The sequence below is a fragment of the Malurus melanocephalus genome, unplaced genomic scaffold (assembly GCF_030028575.1).
Source record: "Malurus melanocephalus ecotype Western Australia unplaced genomic scaffold, MMel_1.1 scaffold_11, whole genome shotgun sequence".
Lineage (NCBI taxonomy): Eukaryota > Metazoa > Chordata > Aves > Passeriformes > Maluridae > Malurus > Malurus melanocephalus.
The window spans coordinates 3,538,109-3,555,650 of NW_026623243.1; the positions used below are offsets into that span (position 1 = coordinate 3,538,109).

At 41.0% G+C, this 17,542-nt stretch overlaps 1 protein-coding gene across 1 annotated transcript; it reads left to right on the top strand.

Annotated features, from left to right (window-relative positions):
* The first annotated feature begins 34 nt into the window (after positions 1-34).
* LOC130580659 (tetraspanin-7-like) lies at positions 35-751 on the top strand. Its single transcript, XM_057378296.1, has one exon. It carries the CDS (start codon positions 35-37, stop codon positions 749-751), a length of 717 nt encoding a protein of 238 aa, XP_057234279.1.
* The last annotated feature ends 16,791 nt before the right edge of the window (positions 752-17,542 follow it).

Genomic DNA, 17,542 nt, shown 5'->3' on the forward strand with positions numbered 1-17,542 from the left:
ACAGCCACCCACGACACCAGGACACGAGGGCATCATGACCCTGCTCAAGCTGTCCCTCATGGCCTTCAGCTTCATATTCTGGGCAGCGGGGCTGACCATGCTCATCATCGGCCTCTGGGCCAAGGTGTCTCTGGGTAGTTACTTGGCGTTGTCGGCCAGYGACTACCCCAGCGCCCCCGCCATCCTCTTGGCCACCGGCCTCGCTGTCATCATCTGGGGCTTCCTGGGATGCTTCGGCGCCGCCACGGAGCACCGGGGGCTCCTGCGCGCCTACAGCGCCTTCCTGGGGGCCGTGCTGGCGGCCGGGCTGGCGGCCGGGCTCTCGGCGCTCCTGTACCGCCGGACCCTGGCGCAGGGCTTCCAGGAGGGGCTGCACCAAGCGCTGCTGGCATACGGGGAGGACGACGGGGTGGCGGACTCCCTGGACGCGCTGCAGCGGGCCTTGTCGTGCTGCGGTGTGGAGAGCTACCGCGACTGGCTGGCCTCGCCCTGGGGGCTGGAGCAGAACGGCTCGGTGCCCCTGAGCTGCTGCCGGACCCGCCGCGACTGCCAGCGCCGCCCGCCCGACCCGCGCCGGCTGCACCGCGACGGCTGCTTCGGCAGCGTGTCCGCCTTCGTCGGCACCAACTTGTATTACCTTGCCACCGCTGCCCTGGGGCTGGCACTGCTGCAGCTCGTYGGCATCGTGCTGGCCTGCCTGCTGGCCGCCCGCGTCCCTGCTCACCTGCTGGGCATCACCACCACTCGCTGAGATCCCCCCACTCCTGCCACTTATCCCCTCCAGCTCCCTTCTTTCCCACAGAACTGAGTACACCACCCTGGGAAATCCTTCCTTCATATTCACCATTTCCACCTGAAAGTCCTCCTCTAGACTCCATTCCTCTGGAGTCTGTCAGGTGTGCCAATGCTGTGAGCATCTGCAGAGTCCCTCAGAARGGAAGGTGCTGGGAAGGAGCCTCCTGGCCTGGCCATGTGTCCTGCAGGGCAGCAGATCCCCGCTGGAGCCTCTGGACTGCTTCGGCAGGGAGTGCTGGCAGCATGGACAGACACAGCTCTCCGAGGCAGGGACACCTGAGGCAAGGCTGACCGGTTTTCTGGGTGATGTAAACATCCGAGTCACTGAAATGTGGACCAGGAAATAGGAGAGGGTCTAGGACAGCAAGAGAGGTGTCTCTCGACATTACACCGTGTATCTTCTGAGACTGGAAAACGGTGTTACTGGAGAACTGCAGGAGTGCATGACGGGCCGGCCGGGTCCGGGGGCACCCAGGTAGCCATGCCAGCAGCTGACACTGGGATCTTGAGGGATTGTCCAGCGTCGTGCACCCCATTGCCGCTGAGATATCCTACCTTCGATGAGAGTGGATTCAAGCTGTCCAGCTACTACGGGTGCTTTTCCAGTGTGGTGCTTCCAATGCCGATTTCCATCTAAAGGTGGAGCTGCAGCTCTAAGTGTTACTCCCTCCTTCAGGGAATGCCTGTCCTCTCAGCTAGTGCGTCGCTGGTTATATCTTTGCAGGGCTGAAAAGACCTAAAACCTGGGTCCCTGTCGTGCAAGAAGTCGACAAAGGACCAGATCTGATGAGGGGTGGCAAGAGCAGAGCTCATTTCCCTGCAGAAGTTTGTTTTGGACTTTCGCTATTAACATCAGGATGAATGGTATAGACAGACTGTTTTATAGAAAGGTTTCTTAAAAAACAGCCCACAGACGGACATTTTTCCTCTCTCAAAGGATCTGTCTCCGAAGTGTGCCCCCACCTACATTTTTGAAGCCAGATAGATATAAAACTCAAGAGTAAATGGAGAACACTCAAGACTTGCTCTATAGCCCTGGGTGTGTTCGGGTGAGACAGCAAGATAAATCTACAGGATTTTGTCTTTTTCACAACAGATCTGGGTTTGCATTTGGAGTTTGAGGGAGAATAAGCCATGCACATCAGAGTCCTGAACTTTCAGAACGTCATTCCTGCTTCTTCCTGCTTCCTTAAAACCTGTGAACTCTACTTTAAAGTGCTTCTCTACCTTGCAGCRCAAAGACATCCCCACCTTACCCAGCAAAGTGAGGAGGAACAGTTTCAGAAAAGATAGGAACTCCAGGACATGGCATGTCTTAGGAATGTAGGACCAGCAAACCTGTGGGGAATGGTCAAAYGAGTGAAGAAGATGACTGGTAGCTTCATGGGAGGAGTGGAGTAACCTTGGGGGAAAGGGGATTATCAGTGTCTCTTTTGTTCAAGTATTAGGTGGCTATTTAGCTATGATAATCTTGTTCCAGGTGAGGAGTGCAATGTGAACAGTCTTCCCAGTCATTTGGGTATTCACCTGTCTAGGTAAACCCTGTGTGTTTGGATTCTCTCTTTATAGGGAAAAGAGTGAGTGAACAGTGAGTGGTTTTTTTTGGGTTTTTTTTTTTTTTGTTTTTTCTCTTTATAGGGAAAACAGTGGGTGGTTTTTTTTTTAATTTTTTTTTTTTGGCTGATGTTTATTATTTTACATTATGTATTTTTTATTTTTACTTGTAAATGTCCCTGTATTTTTTTATAAGTTATACAATAGTGGAACTCCTGTTATTTTCTGTGAGTCAACGTTATGTTGTATAATTTTAACTATGGACAAAAAGTGTAGTTGTGTGGTAAATTATACTTGAGAAATAAAGTTTAGCAAGTGCTAAGAGCAAAACAGGCCACTGTTTCAACTCAGAGTATTTGAATTGCTGTATGTCTCCACAAGGTGCAACTAAGTGCAAGTGAAATGAATTGTACATTGAAATTTAAAGACTGAAGCATGCTGTGGGGKTTTTGTATTATTATTCAGAAGATGCACTATAGATGCAACAAAACAGGCATTGTGGAGAGTGTGAGAAAGGGACCTGGAATTAAATTTGGTTCATAAAAACCTTCTTTATTGGAGTTAATGGGCTCTGAAAAATTATAAGAATATAACTTTGCTCTATTTTTACTCCACTTATGGACTAAAATGATTTCTGATTTTGACCCTTGTTGCTCTATATGATACATAGAAGTTGGTCCAGATGAAGTACTCTGTTAAGACACATTCATGCACAGCATAGATACACACTTCAGTGAATTTGTTCTGGTTTTAAGTAGCTAAGAATATCAAAATAAGAATAAGARCAAGTTTGAAACATACCAGTGAATTTTTGTATGGTGGTCAGCTCTGAATCTCAGGACAGCAACTGAAAGTAATGAATAATTAAAAATGTAAACCACCACTTTGGACTCTTGGCCTCACTACAATAGGATAAACTTGGCAATGACTGTAAATGCTAGGTATACTTATATCACCAAAGATTTCATGAACTCACTGTGAGTGTTAGTTGAATGTTTATTGCCAGTTCCCTAAATTAACAACATTAACTTTTGTAGTGGTATGAAAGAAGGGTCATCTCTAATTAATTTCCAGATTARGAGATTCCCAGTAGCTGTTTCAGTTGTCTTGAATTCTTTGCACTCAGTGACCAAATCTTACTTACCAAACTTACTGGATTCAAGGTTCACTTTGTTCTGGATGGTGAGAATGGCTGTAACTGGAAAATGCTACTCTGAACAGCACCATTACCCCTTGCTGGAATACATGTTTGCTTTCTGTCATCCACTTAAATTTAAAAGTCACTCATCAAAATGGTATATTTTCATAGAAGATGACACAATTTTTTACAAAAAACTAATAACAATTTCAACATTACTGGTTATTCAAATCAAGGAGTAAGCTATGTTGTGGTTTTAGAAACAACAGCTCTGTTGTTTGGACAAAGTGAGATTTAGGATTAACAGGCTGGTAAGATTAGACCCTTGTTATGAAACAAGGACTATTTTATAATGTTAATCTAGAATGCAAGAATAAAAATCTTTCAAACTTCAAAAGKATTTTGATATTTTGTCCAATATGGATTATTTGCTGTAGCTGAACTTTTGTTAGAGAAAACAGAACTAAAACCGGCCTTTATAACACATGGTGAATTCTWAACTAAGAGATGGCTTTCCTGGGGTTAGAAAATTTAACATTTGGCCTTCCAATGTATGTAGTTCTTACTTTTAAATATCACTGTTTACTTTGTGGAACTTTCATTTACTACACTTGGAATGTTAATGGTAGTCACACTGTATCCTTGAATTTTAAGCTTTTCAGGATGATACTATGGAAAGACATTCAAACCAGAGTACAAATCAGCCTAACCATCTCCTGGTACAATCTCCTGTGGTTCTTTTCTGTCTTTTTCTGTTTCAGAGGCTGACCAACTTTGTTTGGTAAGACTTTTGCCAGCAGTAGTGAATATTTCAGTGGTCATGCATCCATTATGCTTCAAAATGGTAAAAATACACATTTCTACTCAACTCTGTGTGATTCAAACCCACAAATTTCAAACCCACTCTGTTCAATATGCCATTTTAGTTTGCTGAGAAAGAAATTAAAAAATCACAATATAATCCTGTTTTGTTGTGCCCTCTTCTGTCCTCATCTATTTCTGGGTCAGCAAAATGCAAATATCAAAAGATATAGTGCCYCATGTTATCAAAGAGAACACCATCACACATATAGATTTTTCAGAAGCATATTGGTCATATATGTGGATTTTCTTGTGGGTGAGACAGAAAAAAAAGAAGCAAACTAAGGAACATATCATTCTGTCCTTCACATCATTAGCTTTGATTTGCAATTAACAAACAGTACTCTGTTGTAAGAAGRAAATATTTTGTTAATAATTTTAAATCTACAAAATAGAATTTATTAGAGCATTTTATCTGGGCTACAGAATTAAAATTATCAAATTAAGCATTATTTCAAATGCTCTAATTCTATAAAAATCCCTTTAATCTGCTTGAACTGATTTCTCTGAAGCTTTGCTTCTCCTGTACTCTCATTCTCCTTATGTCTAGAGTCAATCTTAGGCTGGCTGCACAGCAGTGATGTTTTGAGTTAAGTAGTGTTTGAATCTTCAATCTTTGACTATTCCCATTTTGTAGATGCTATCCCTGGTTTTTCATATTAGGGTACTCAGACTGATACATTATGAATATAACATTTGTATTTCTTGATTTTGAACAGTATCTTGAGTCTTAGGCAAGGCCATAACAAAATAAAGGGAGGTGCAATGCTCATATTGGCCAGAACAGACTCCTAGGAACTGGCAATTCTTGGAACACTGTCATATTCCATCCAAACACTACAACAAATAGAACAAATATTGCTTGGTAATTCATGCTTCTGGTTTTTCCAAAATAACGGCTCACAGCTTTACTCTGTCTACAGGAGATGCATCGTCTTAAATCATCAGCACTTTAGAGCAGTGATGTTATCTCATGATAAAACCTAAGGAAAGGGATTTCTCATGCTCAGTGTTAGTAATTTCTGATAGCATCAYTTCTTTCAGATCACAAAGATAGGGTGCTGAGAGTATCTCTAGTCACGCCTGGAACTGACTGGAGGGTTGGGATTGGTAATACCTTGATTAAAATGTCAGTATCAGTCACAGTAGTTCTGCTGCTTTATTGCTTTTCTGAGGGCATCTTCCAGGGCTATTTCTCTKCTGTTTGATTTCCTGACTCGGCAGACAGCTTCGTGTAGTGTGCCAAAAGCCACCTTTTGGACAAGAAGCTCTGCTCAGTAGTTGTGCTGGAGTATTATGATCCTTGACACAGTGTATTTGTGTCCCAGTAATCCCAGGTGCTGCCATTCTTGCCTAGAAACTCTTGAAAGAGATGTTGTGGAGGTGGAAGCTTGTCAGATGCAGTAGCACCTTGAATTTCAGTGCAGAGTTTAGCCAAAATAATCATGTAAGTAAAATACAGCTAAATATACCTGTCTCATAATTAGGAATAGATTGTTCACTGAAACTGGTAAAGAAAACACCAGGATGACTAAGGTGTAGGTGTAGAATTGAAATCTCATTAATATTGCAAAATTTCCCACCAGTATGGCACGTTCACACTGTCTTGTCCATTTTGCCCTTCCACCTACCTCTGTAACTCCACTTCTTATTCCCAGAGTGTAATTATGTGTCACTCTCATCTCARTTATTAGTTTTCTGCTGCCTTATTGGTTCCCTTGAACAAATTTCTTTCTTTTCTAGCTTCCCACCCCAAGGTCAGGCACTCCTTCCAAGTCTGAGCTCCTTTTTGGAGGGTTTTTGAAAGGAAGCCTCTTGATCTGCCTGTTTTAGTAACAGTACTTTTCTAGYACTAGTAGTTTTTAAATGATAGGAAAAATTTATCAGAAAGTCCTAAATGAACAATAGTTTCAGATAGCTATTTTTCCATTAGGTATTTGTTGGCAAAGCAACACTCCCTCCCCACTCCCCTTGCACATATCATTGTTAACTTGATGGTATTGCTGTTGCAGTTGTTTGGTTAGAATGAGAAYATTCTGGGAAATCTAGGCAGAAGCTAAACTAATTATTTTACAAGGAAATAAGTGGGTTATGACCAGTTCTAGTGATTACATTCATAATTTAATTAATACAGTTTAGAGGGTACTATTGAGCAAACTTACCATAAAATAAATGTGTCATCAGACACTTCATGGAGAAAAAATGAAAATGAGAAAGTAAATGAGCCTCATGGCTCGAAAGCAGATTAAAGATTAGTTTTAAGTCTCCTGGTAGCGGGCATTGAAATATTCACCTAGTTAATAGAGCTACCAAGTAGAAATGAAGATGTGAGTGCTGTTTCAAAGCCAACATTCTACCATATGTTGTATATGTCATAATTCCAGTGTGCCAGGGATGTCATCCTTTATTTCCATCTCTATGATGTTCCTTGTGTGCTTATAAAGTTCACATTTATTTCTTAGTCAATTTTTGGCTTAAGACACTCATCATGCTCTTTTCCTTTTGCAGGGGCCTTAACAGAAGTGTTTAAGCACCATTCTGGCCCTGCTAGTAGATCCAGTGAGATTTCTCCTGTGCTTCCTACATATTTCATCCTTAAAAAAAAGGACATCACTACTTTTCTCTGCGTTTGCACTGTGTAATGTCTTCTAATGTTTAATGTTTAATGCTTCTAATTTATAGTATGAAACACAGATTAATCATCTTGTCCACAGAGACTGCTATAATAAAAAATTGCTTCCCTTTAAGCCATTTATTTTTCAGAGTTTGTTCAATTGTACCATCTAAGCTTCATTAATGTTATTCCCCTGTTGCTGCTTCCTCTCCAGCTTTTAATTATGGCMTTGTAGTACAATGGTCAGCTCCTTAGTTGGTACATTTTTGGGAACTCTTTGTTTTGTTCTTCCCACTTGGTTTTTATCATGTTATATCTGTTTTATATTTACATAGTTTCAAGGCATACCATTCTGCTGCAAATGAGATTAAAACAGCATTTGACACCCTAAATGTCAGATCAGATATTTAATATTTATTAATACTTAACTTGATCCAAATTATAACAATACTGAGCCCTGGGACTCTTTTCTAGAGCTAGTTAACACAAAGCTGTAATCCATCAGGAACTTCAAAGAACATTTCATTCCACAAAAGTAGGGGTTTTAGGTTCTTTTGTTTTATAGCACTGTTGGTGGAGACCTCTACAGATGAACACAGCCTGACTGTGCACACGCAGTGTGTGCACCTACCCCATACCATTTGCCCCAGGCTCTGCCTTCGGATGTTATGACTGAGGAGGCAGAAATAGAGAGAGCATCTTCCAAGGTTTCAACCAGGACCACTCTTTTCCCATACAGATGGTCAGGACAGTGACTAGAAGTTGAACAATTTCACCAAGGATAGTGCCAATTCATCTGAAACCACCAGGGATATGGAATGGGAATGTTAATGAGGACATCAATTAATCAAAGTGTAGAATCTAGAGATAACAAGAAAGCATTAAAGTGTTCTTCTTTTTGAAGGATTTTGATTACTTTTGAAGACTACTGCTCTGGAAGTTTATCCAGTCTCAGCTTTGCAGAAAAGGACCTGGCAGCTGTGAAAGCTGAGTGGAGCAAGGGTCATCAGAGTGCTCTTGAGACAAAGATAGCCAACCACATTCCAGGCTGTATTAACAGACCTGCAGCCATCAGGATCAAAGAAAATGTTAATTCTTTGTCTCTGGCACTCATGGGGTTGTGTTGGGAGAAGTGTGTTCAGTTTTGGACAAAAAAGAGTTTGATAAACTGTGATCCATTAATACCAGGGCCACCAAGCCTGTTGGGGAGCTGGAGAGGATGATATATGAGGAGAAGCTGTGRGAGCTGGGTTTGTTCAGCCTGGAGRAAAAAAAAGGCTTGGTGGGGCATGAAACTGCTGTCTTCACCTTCCTTGTGGCATGATTTAGGATGCCCAATAAGTAGTTCTCTATGTATCAGAGTTGTTTGATGCAGATGCTGCATTCTTGTGTTCAATCATGCAGTGATCACTTGCAGGAACTGAGACAMATGATAGCCACACTTTAAGTTGTGGAGTCAAAACTGAGAGGGAAAGAAAAAACATTACATGAACAATGTGTAGAATATTGTGACTGGGCAGTCACTGCATGGTAATATTCCTTTGCTTCCAAGGAAGGTGAATGCCTAATTTCAGTGCCACTGTCAGAGACAAGAAGCAGTGATTTTTATTTTTTTTTTTTCACTATCTTGTCCAGCAATTTCAGGACAAGTCAGTTAATACCTGTCTCCAGAGATTTTGTATATCATTCATCTTCTATCCCTATTGTCAAGCTGGACTGACTGATTTGAGGCTGTGATGAGTTGGAGGCACTTGGGATGAAGTGGTATGAGTTCCTATTGTGCAGTTGTCCTTCCCTCACCCATTCTTGAGGATGTTTTCCACTCACAAGGGTGGAAGAACCATGGCATAGCCAGGAGCAGAAATCCAGACAGAGGACAGGCATCTCAGTTGGTGMATCCCATGTAAATCTGCTGAGCTGGGGCAGAGCACATGCTGACAGAGCTCACCCTGCTCCTGGTTGCAGTGATGGMTCTCACAGAGCTGACTGAAGCATCTCTGCGTGTCACTGCCGGGGTTTACTCACTGCGGTTACCGGCTTGGATGAGTCTGTGCCCATTGTGAGCACGAGTCAAACTGCTGGTTCATAGGAGGATTGAATGAAAACTCTTGAAAAATATAACCAAATGTTAAACAATAGCCACTGAGTTCTAACAGATGTGACAGGCCAGTCTAGTGCTCTTGAGGCCTTGCCTTGTCATTCAGCAGCTTTTGTACGAGAATATGGCTWAACACAATCCTGTATTTTTATTTTCTGTATCATGAGACTGTGCTACACACTCAGAAGAGGACAGGAAAATTGCTGATTGTAAATGTGTTATAAATTTTAACTCATAGGAAAATCCTGATCTTGGAAATAAGCAATAATTTTGTATTTTGGAGCATTTCAGCCACATTTTGTTCACAATAAGTCTCAGTAGAATGATTGGATGCTKCATTAATGGTCCTGTACTTACTGAACAGCATGCCTTGAGCTCATGGTTGGGTGCTTTTATTCATGTGGACACATTTTAGAAAGCAGAAGACCAAAGGTATAATCTCAGGGGGTGCCCTTAGGCACACTGCTGCAGTACACTGCCTGCTGGGACAATGCTTTTAGGGAAAYAGGAATTTCACAGGCACAGTGGGAAGTTTTCTTTTTAGTGAAATCCTTTGTGCAGGTGTACGCTGCAAGGAAATTCAGAAGTAACACTGTTGAATATGTAGACCTCAACTGCTCTGGGCCATAGAGAAGATGCTGAGAATGAAAAAAGATCTGGGCACAGATCTAGCTGGGAGAGATGAAGAGACTATTGGAATTCAGAGTTGTTCTGATACTTGTTCTTTTTGATGACATGTCCTCTGACACAAGGCTTGAAAATTGGGAATGGTCAAAAACTAAGCCAGCCCAAAGCACAAGGCACCATGTTCCCCATTTCTKTACTGTCTGATTGTGCTCTGTTGCATTCACTGAACATCAGCAAATCTGAATCCTGATATCCAGGTAACACTTCTTTTGGTAGGAAGTAAGACACAGAAGATAAATACTTTAGTTCGTTATTTAAAATTTGGATTAAAGAGAGTAATTTAATAGATTAATGGAACATTTCTCTGAAAACAAAATTATAGAACACCCAAGAATACATCAATACCAATATCATGGAACTTACCAGAAACCTTTTCATAATGCCCTTATGTAAGGATTTCCTGGTTTATTTTTTGTATTTTAAGCAAACACCTGTAATTCAAGCATGCAATTGCGAGCTTCAAAATTCCTTAATTTTACTTTTTTTAATAAGTAGAGCATATAAAGCCCCTTATGTAAAGAACAGACAAGAAGCCAGTTGTTCACCTTGCTCCCAGGCAGTTTTTTTCCAGGCAGATTATCTTACGTGTTTTATAAAGTTTGACTGTAAGAAAATGTTTGCACTTCAACAGGGCAGGTATGTCACTACTATTAACACCATTTCTGCAAAGAGAACTGTACTATAYAGTTTCATGCTAAGTTACTTTTTCCTTCTTGTGCAAGTCTCTACCTTGCACCCTGGGCTGATACCAAGACATGGCCTCAATCACCAAGCAGATGTGGTAGGTTGCAGAAATCTTGGAATACTGCTTGTTATTCAGACTAAAATGGTGCACTTACAACATGATAAAGAGTCAATGCTTGACATAATTGTATTAGACATTGGAAAGTCAACATAAATTTTTTTCTTGATGCAAACATCAGTCATTGCCTGCAGATTAGAAAAATAATTCTTGTCTCCCTTTTTAAAGACTGTCAGGCTGAGCAATTTTTAGTCACTTAGTGGCTGCCAAACTGTTCCTATTCATCAAATGGGCAAGTTTGGACTGGTAAATTCTGATGCTGTTATATTGATTTWCTGAAAATGTATTTGTGTTATTAAAAAGACAGAAATGCCTATAYAGCTGGAGACACTCCAGGATGTTTTAACTGTGCAGTGGATGCATCCAAAAGCCAGCAAGGCTTTTGATTACAATAAGATAGCAAGGGGCAGATCAGGCGACTGTATATCATGTCACAGTATTTGGGATTCCTGGGAAACCCCTCCAGAATCACGTAGAACAGAGGCAGACCCCAGCTGTCTTGTGTGGACCCTCACTCACCGCATCTCCAAATCTAGATGGTTTCAGATTTGGACAGCAGCAGACTTGTACRTCTCCAAGACCTCACAGTAGACACTCTCAGACCACATACTGAGGGAAAGGGTTGGAGGACAACCTCTGTGACCACAGCTGTGGAAAGAGACAGTTCCTCACAGGCTGGTCCTTCCTCATAGAGTCTCAGATGACTCAAATTCTTGCCAAAACCTGTCAACAGACAGATCCTTGCAGACACCACGGTGCTGTTGTTCGATGTGCTCCATAAGCTGCCCTAATCAYTAATGTAATAGTTTAAGTTCCTTAAAGATACGGCACATTTATACAATTATTTTTTTACCTTGTTTTGCATCTTTTTCTCTGATGAAAAAAATGCACACAGGCAGAAACCACCACCACTTTTCCTTTTCACTGGACACTCTTAATTTTTGTATATTCTTACTTCAGGTGTTTCTTCCACCTACCAACAATTTCTTCGTTCTAGCCATGCTTTTCCAAGCTGATCTCCCTTTGGGAAACGTGGGCTGTCCYGAGCAAATACCAGAACATGTCCTTTAATTTCATGGACCACTGACGCTCGTATTCAGGCATGACACAATCCATTACCAATTGTTTCAGAGACTGACCTTGCCCATCAGAAAATGTATAAATATAATGTGTTTAATCCGTGTTGCAGACAGAGACACAGAGCCCTGAGGGAAGGACTGGCACACTGCAGCTGCATTCTGCACATGGGCTGAGCTGCCAGCTGCCCTCAGTTATCCTACCTGGAGCCACAGAAATTGTGAAACTGCCCTCCCAGYACACCGGTATAAATTCTATTTATGCAAAACCAGTGTCTTCCAAAGAGGAGTTTAACTTTAGATTCCACAAAGTGTGCCTAGAAAGAGCTGTTTAAATTCCCTGGGGACTTTTGAGGTCCCTGGATATCTATGAAAGTACTTGTTCAGATAATTTAGAGCATGAGAATGCAACAGATTGTGTACAGAGATGTGAAACTCCTGAGTAAGCGCTGGCTTAGCCTGTGTGGGCAAACAGGGACTCGTGGGGCCACACAGAGATGGGCTTGGGGCCCCAAACAGCCCAACCCAAAACTGCAGTATCGTGCCTCAGGGAGTGGTCACTCTGCTGAGCGTTTTGRAGGTAGCTGACCCAGAGCCAGCCCCACTGTCTGTGGGGTGAYTGCCCAAATCCTTTACATAATCTCTGGCCCTTCAGCAGATCTGCTCTTATCTCTCTGTTCCACTTCATCTGCTCCTCTCCCATAATGGGAATTCTCAGCTGCCTTCTGTCCCTGAAACAATCCTGTGAGACTTAAAAAGAGATGTTCTATTAACCCTCAGTCCTGGATAATTTTCACCAGGTGTAATTACAGCCTGGCTTCTCTCCATTCCCCCTGAAATTTTGCTTTGAAATTGTCTGACACTGTTTCCTATTAGAAAAGCCATTTTACTTCACTTGGGGTGACTGCACTTCAGAAATGAGTAAAGTGGTTTCCAAATGCAGCCTGAAAAGGCTTTCAGCTAAGTGTTACTCAGGGTTCTTTCTTTCTTTTTTTTTTCCCACAAAGAATGCAGTAAATTTGTCAGTCAACAAAGGAGATGGAAATTTAGGCTTTATATGTACACATCAGAGAGGAGTCTGGCTCATGAAGGGGAAGGTGAAATAATTCCTCCTTCTTTGAAAGCTGACCTTTCCTCCGGCAAGGTAAATCCAATTACAGTAACTGCACTGATTTCATTGCAGTACCACTGGGAGCACTCTAAACCCATAAAATGAATTAGCATAAACACAAAGCACACATGACAGATATATGGGAAAATGTTCTGAGTTCTTTCCGTGCAATATTAATATGTTATTTATCAAAGCTATGAGTGAAGGCTCACAAGTGAGGGATGAGTGTTTTTAGTGACATAYGATTTTTGATAGCTAAAGAACAAACACTGCTGCTTATGGTTAGGAGGGTGTTCTTTTCAGACAACTTAGTAAAAAAGAATTTATGCTCCCTGTTCGTCATTGAGATCAATTCAGTTTCTATTACATAAGCTTTTTGGAATCATATTWTCTCTATTTCTGTCATCTACACTTGTGACAGTTTTAGATTTCATGTTGCAATATAAGAATTTTAGTTTCTTCCAGAAAYTTATTATAAATCACTTGATAGAAAAGGCTGTACAACACATGCAAAGACGTGTAGTTACTTTGGTTGATAACGAATARGTAATAACAAAAAGTATGAAAAAAATCAGATAAATGACTGTGTCTGCAAGTTACTTGCAAGACCAATACTATGATTATTTCTTAATAAGAAATTATGTATAACTTGGTCTTAGCTTTAAGCTGTTAAAAATGTATCTGTTGATTCATAAGTCTAACTTCAGGCAAGTCTTGAACTTCAATTGTTGCCACTGGGTGAATGCATAATTAATGCAGTATGCAGGTAAGGTATTTTCTGATTAATTTCTCTTATAGTTCATTTAGGAAGTCTATTATTGATACTAGTTACCAGGATAAAAGCTGAGATTTTTACAAATACTTACCATACTAAATCGTACCAAATGATACAATGACATATAATCAAGTTAATAAATCATAACATTTTATCTCTTCGAATGATGTTAATATTGGATTATGCATAAATATTAACCAGAAAAACTGGACATTCAATGAGTCTATTCAGGACTGGTTTAATCACACACAAAATGTCACCTTTGGGATTAATATATCAGAGGGAATAGAAATTAATTCCTTTCTGAACCTTTAATTTCCACATCAGCTCATGATTGTGATCAGCGTCCATGTTGGAGTTAATGGAAACATTTCCATGTGTGTACCAAAGGCAKTTCTTGTCAACACTGTTAAGGTCTCCTGGAGAGACGAGGAGAGGAGCAGGAGCAGCTGGCACAAGCTATTTAGAAATGCTAGCTGTGTATGTGTGTAGAAATGTTCTTTGCTGTAGTTACCACCTGCGTGGAGCGTTGGTCAGTCAGTGTGGCTGGGCAGAGCTGTCAGCTCCCAGCAGGCAGCAAATGAATACTGAACAGCACCTTTTAGCTCAGTCACAAGCTGAGTCAGACACCAGCAGATCCTCTGCTTGGTCTCTGGTGTAATAATGTGTCAGACTTAGTGGCTGGAAAAAAAATCTTTCTTGTTGCAAGATTCTAAATGAACAGGACGATTTTAACAGCTGGTGCTGAGAGAAAGAACTGCATCCCACTTCAGAACACTGAACCCTAAGAAAAGGGGGGAAAATCTATTTCAAAGTTCTTATCCACTGATCCAAAATTGCTAAATACATTTTAATTGTATATTTTTGCAGGAAATGTAAGAGTTGAACCTCGCACTTCATACCACCATGGAAAGAGAGTAGAATTACTGCAACTGGTGAATAAATTAATGTACCTGCCTGTACTCATATTGTCCACCTTGAAAGAGTCAGAGGTGGAGAACTGTGGGTTTTTTAATGCAGCCTCAGCTAGTGCTGGAATGGTTCCTGGAGATGAGACAGGTATGGAACCCTGATTTGGGAGCCCCAAAGCAGCCTGGCAGGAGCCTGRTGTCTGGTAACCTGGCAGACTTTTATAAACCATCAGCTGAAGAAGAAGCCCCAAGGACTGGGATGCAGTGCAGGTATGCTCAGCCTGCATTGCTACCTTTGAATTAAAAAATGTGAAACCCTTCAGAGAAGGAGGGGTTATGCTTTCCCAGATGAATTTCTTTGTGTATGGGAACTCAGCTGACAACAGACATGTTCATAATGAAATCAAACAAGTGACTATCTGAATATCCTAACAAAAGCCATTGGGGCTTCCACCCCCAAATCCTGTTCCCMAAAGCAGCATCTGCTATCCACAGTGTCTATCACTGTGTTGAAAGGAGGATGGTAAAGAGAGGTGATGCAGGAAGATCAGAAGTTGTTTCACAGAGAAGTGTTGCACCATGGCATTTGACCTTGACATTRATTTAGGTATAGCACATAAAATTAATTTATTTGAGTTGTACGACCCCAGGTTAACATACAACTTTGTACTAGCAGCTTTTTGCAAATTTTGAAATTGCAAAGCTGTTTTTGTTATCTCTGAGTTTTCATTTACTAATGTCATATATATTCCTGCTGTCCTCTCTCTTTCCGTACTGTACATCCCTTTTCCTGTATATGTGTGAGATATTTTCATCCCAACATTTTTGCAGGAGACAGAAAAAGCAGTCCTTCAGAAAATATTTTATAACTCTGTTTTTATTTAATTTTTTTTTCCTGACATGTACTAACGTATCAAGCTCTCAGATCCCTCTGGCTAACCTTAATAAATAAATTATGAAAATAATTCAGATTATTAAAAAAGGTCCTGTGCCTGAATAAAGCAGTCCATATCGAATTCCAAGGGGTCTGCARTTGGTGGTTTGGTTATGGCACTGAAGTGCAGGCTTCAGCTGACCAAGTTTGCTGTGATGGAGGACATTCAGCAGGAAAGTGGCCTTCMGTCACAGCCTTTCTGAGGACAAGGGCCAATTTTCTGCCTCTGCCTTGCTGAAGACAAGTGAATCCATTCTCCCAGCCCAGCAGGACTCCTGCCAGGCAAGACAGCAGGAGCAGCTCCTGGTCCAACCCTAGTGATAGCAAAATATATGGTCCAGGCTAATGTAGAGGAGAGTTGACTCCATTTCTTTTGTAAAGCTTTTCTTGTTGAACTCTTTAATTAAAAGTATTTAATATATCAATAAAGGGCAGAAACACATTAACGTTTCAGAGGAAGAGAGCTATCAAGAGGAAGATATTTCAACAGAAACATTTGAAGGTAATGTATAATTGAATTAACTGCTCTGCTAAATACTAGGCATTATTCTCCAGGAGYAAAAGATAATTGGACCAGCACATACATATTACCTAGGGAAAGTCGATTAGCTGATTGCCAGCCTGCTGACAGAAACAATGTTATCTTTTTCATACATTTGCTGCTTTATTAACATTTAGCGAGAAGAAAAGGAAAAGGATACCATAAAATGCTCATTTTTGCATTCAGGTGTACCAACTTCTATGCCATAAAGTCTGTGTGTATCAGACATCCATGCTAAACAGGTCTTGTTTCTGCTGCTTGCAAGCCAAAAGCTTTGAGGTTTTATTTCTGCTATAAATCTGCAGAGGAAACATCATTACTGCTAGCTATTTATGTAGTCATTTATTTCTCTAACCTGATAGATTGTTCAGCACAATCATAGATTATTTGGACATGTTTGGTATCACTTATCACATGGTCTTTGGCTTCCTAAGCAAAAACATCAAATGAACATTTAAAATTTCAACATTACAATGAAGACATTAGTATTCCTGTCTCTAAGGAGTTTCCTAACGGAGTCAGCTCCAGAGAATACAAGAAGCTGGTGGGGGAGGGTTAGTAGGAAGTGGATTTGGGAGGTGTTAGGTACTCTGGGGCAGGCAATCATGTGTATGTGTCCATCCTATGGTAAAGGAAAGCTTGCTATTCAGTGAAAATGAGGGATTTATTTAATATTTAGCATGGAGCAAGGGTAAACACACACACATAACTGCCACACAGAGGCAGTAAATACACTATAAACCTGGCTAATGAGGAAGCAGGCCGTGTAACCAAGGCACAGTATCTGTAAGAATTGCTTTGAGAAGAACAGTTTTTGTGTGCAAAAAGATACGTGGGAGAGAAACAAAGTGGAATGTCAGAGGAGGGCTCAGCAGGCAGGGATGTCACAGATTGTGGATTTTGGGTGAAGGGGAGGGGGCAGAGACAAATCAGTGACCAGCCCAACAAAGGGCAAGAACTGTCCACATGTCCTTCTGCTGTTTGCTTTGTGCTAAACATRTGCTAAATTAGCAAGCTATCTCATCAGAAATCTTCTGCCTTGATTTTGCACATGAAATTTGTCATCAAGTATCTTGCAATTAACTATTAGCCCAAACATGAAGCATTTATAAAACTGCTAGTGATCTACACATCTTAATTCATTACACAACTCCCAAAACTTAATTATACTACCTAAACTTGCAGAAATTAGATAAAATTTTATGGATTTTTGTTTCAGTGCTTAGGTTAAAAACCAAAAATCCAGCTCTCTTTTGTACTGAAAATGACATCCCTATTTTAAACTGGCATGTATTTGCCAAGGAAGTAGTACAACAGAAAACCGTATAGTTTTAATTATAACAGTTTAAAGTCTGGGGCCAGAACCTCCAAAGGAGACACTTGATCTGCTAGGAAAAAAATAAGTGTTCCTGCAGAGGAAATTTCATTTGCCAGCCCACATTTCCTCKAGCGGTACCCAGAAATTCAGTGTAACATAAACCTGCATCTAGATGGTAAAAGGGAAAATAACAGAAGAAATAGCTCTGGCTTTAGATCCAAGTGTCTCTTTCCAAGACTTTACTCTTGGATTGCCTTTGGTTCCCATCTTGAGGTTACTTTAACATGAAACTCTGTTAAACAAAGGTTTATGGCAGGAGACCAGGCC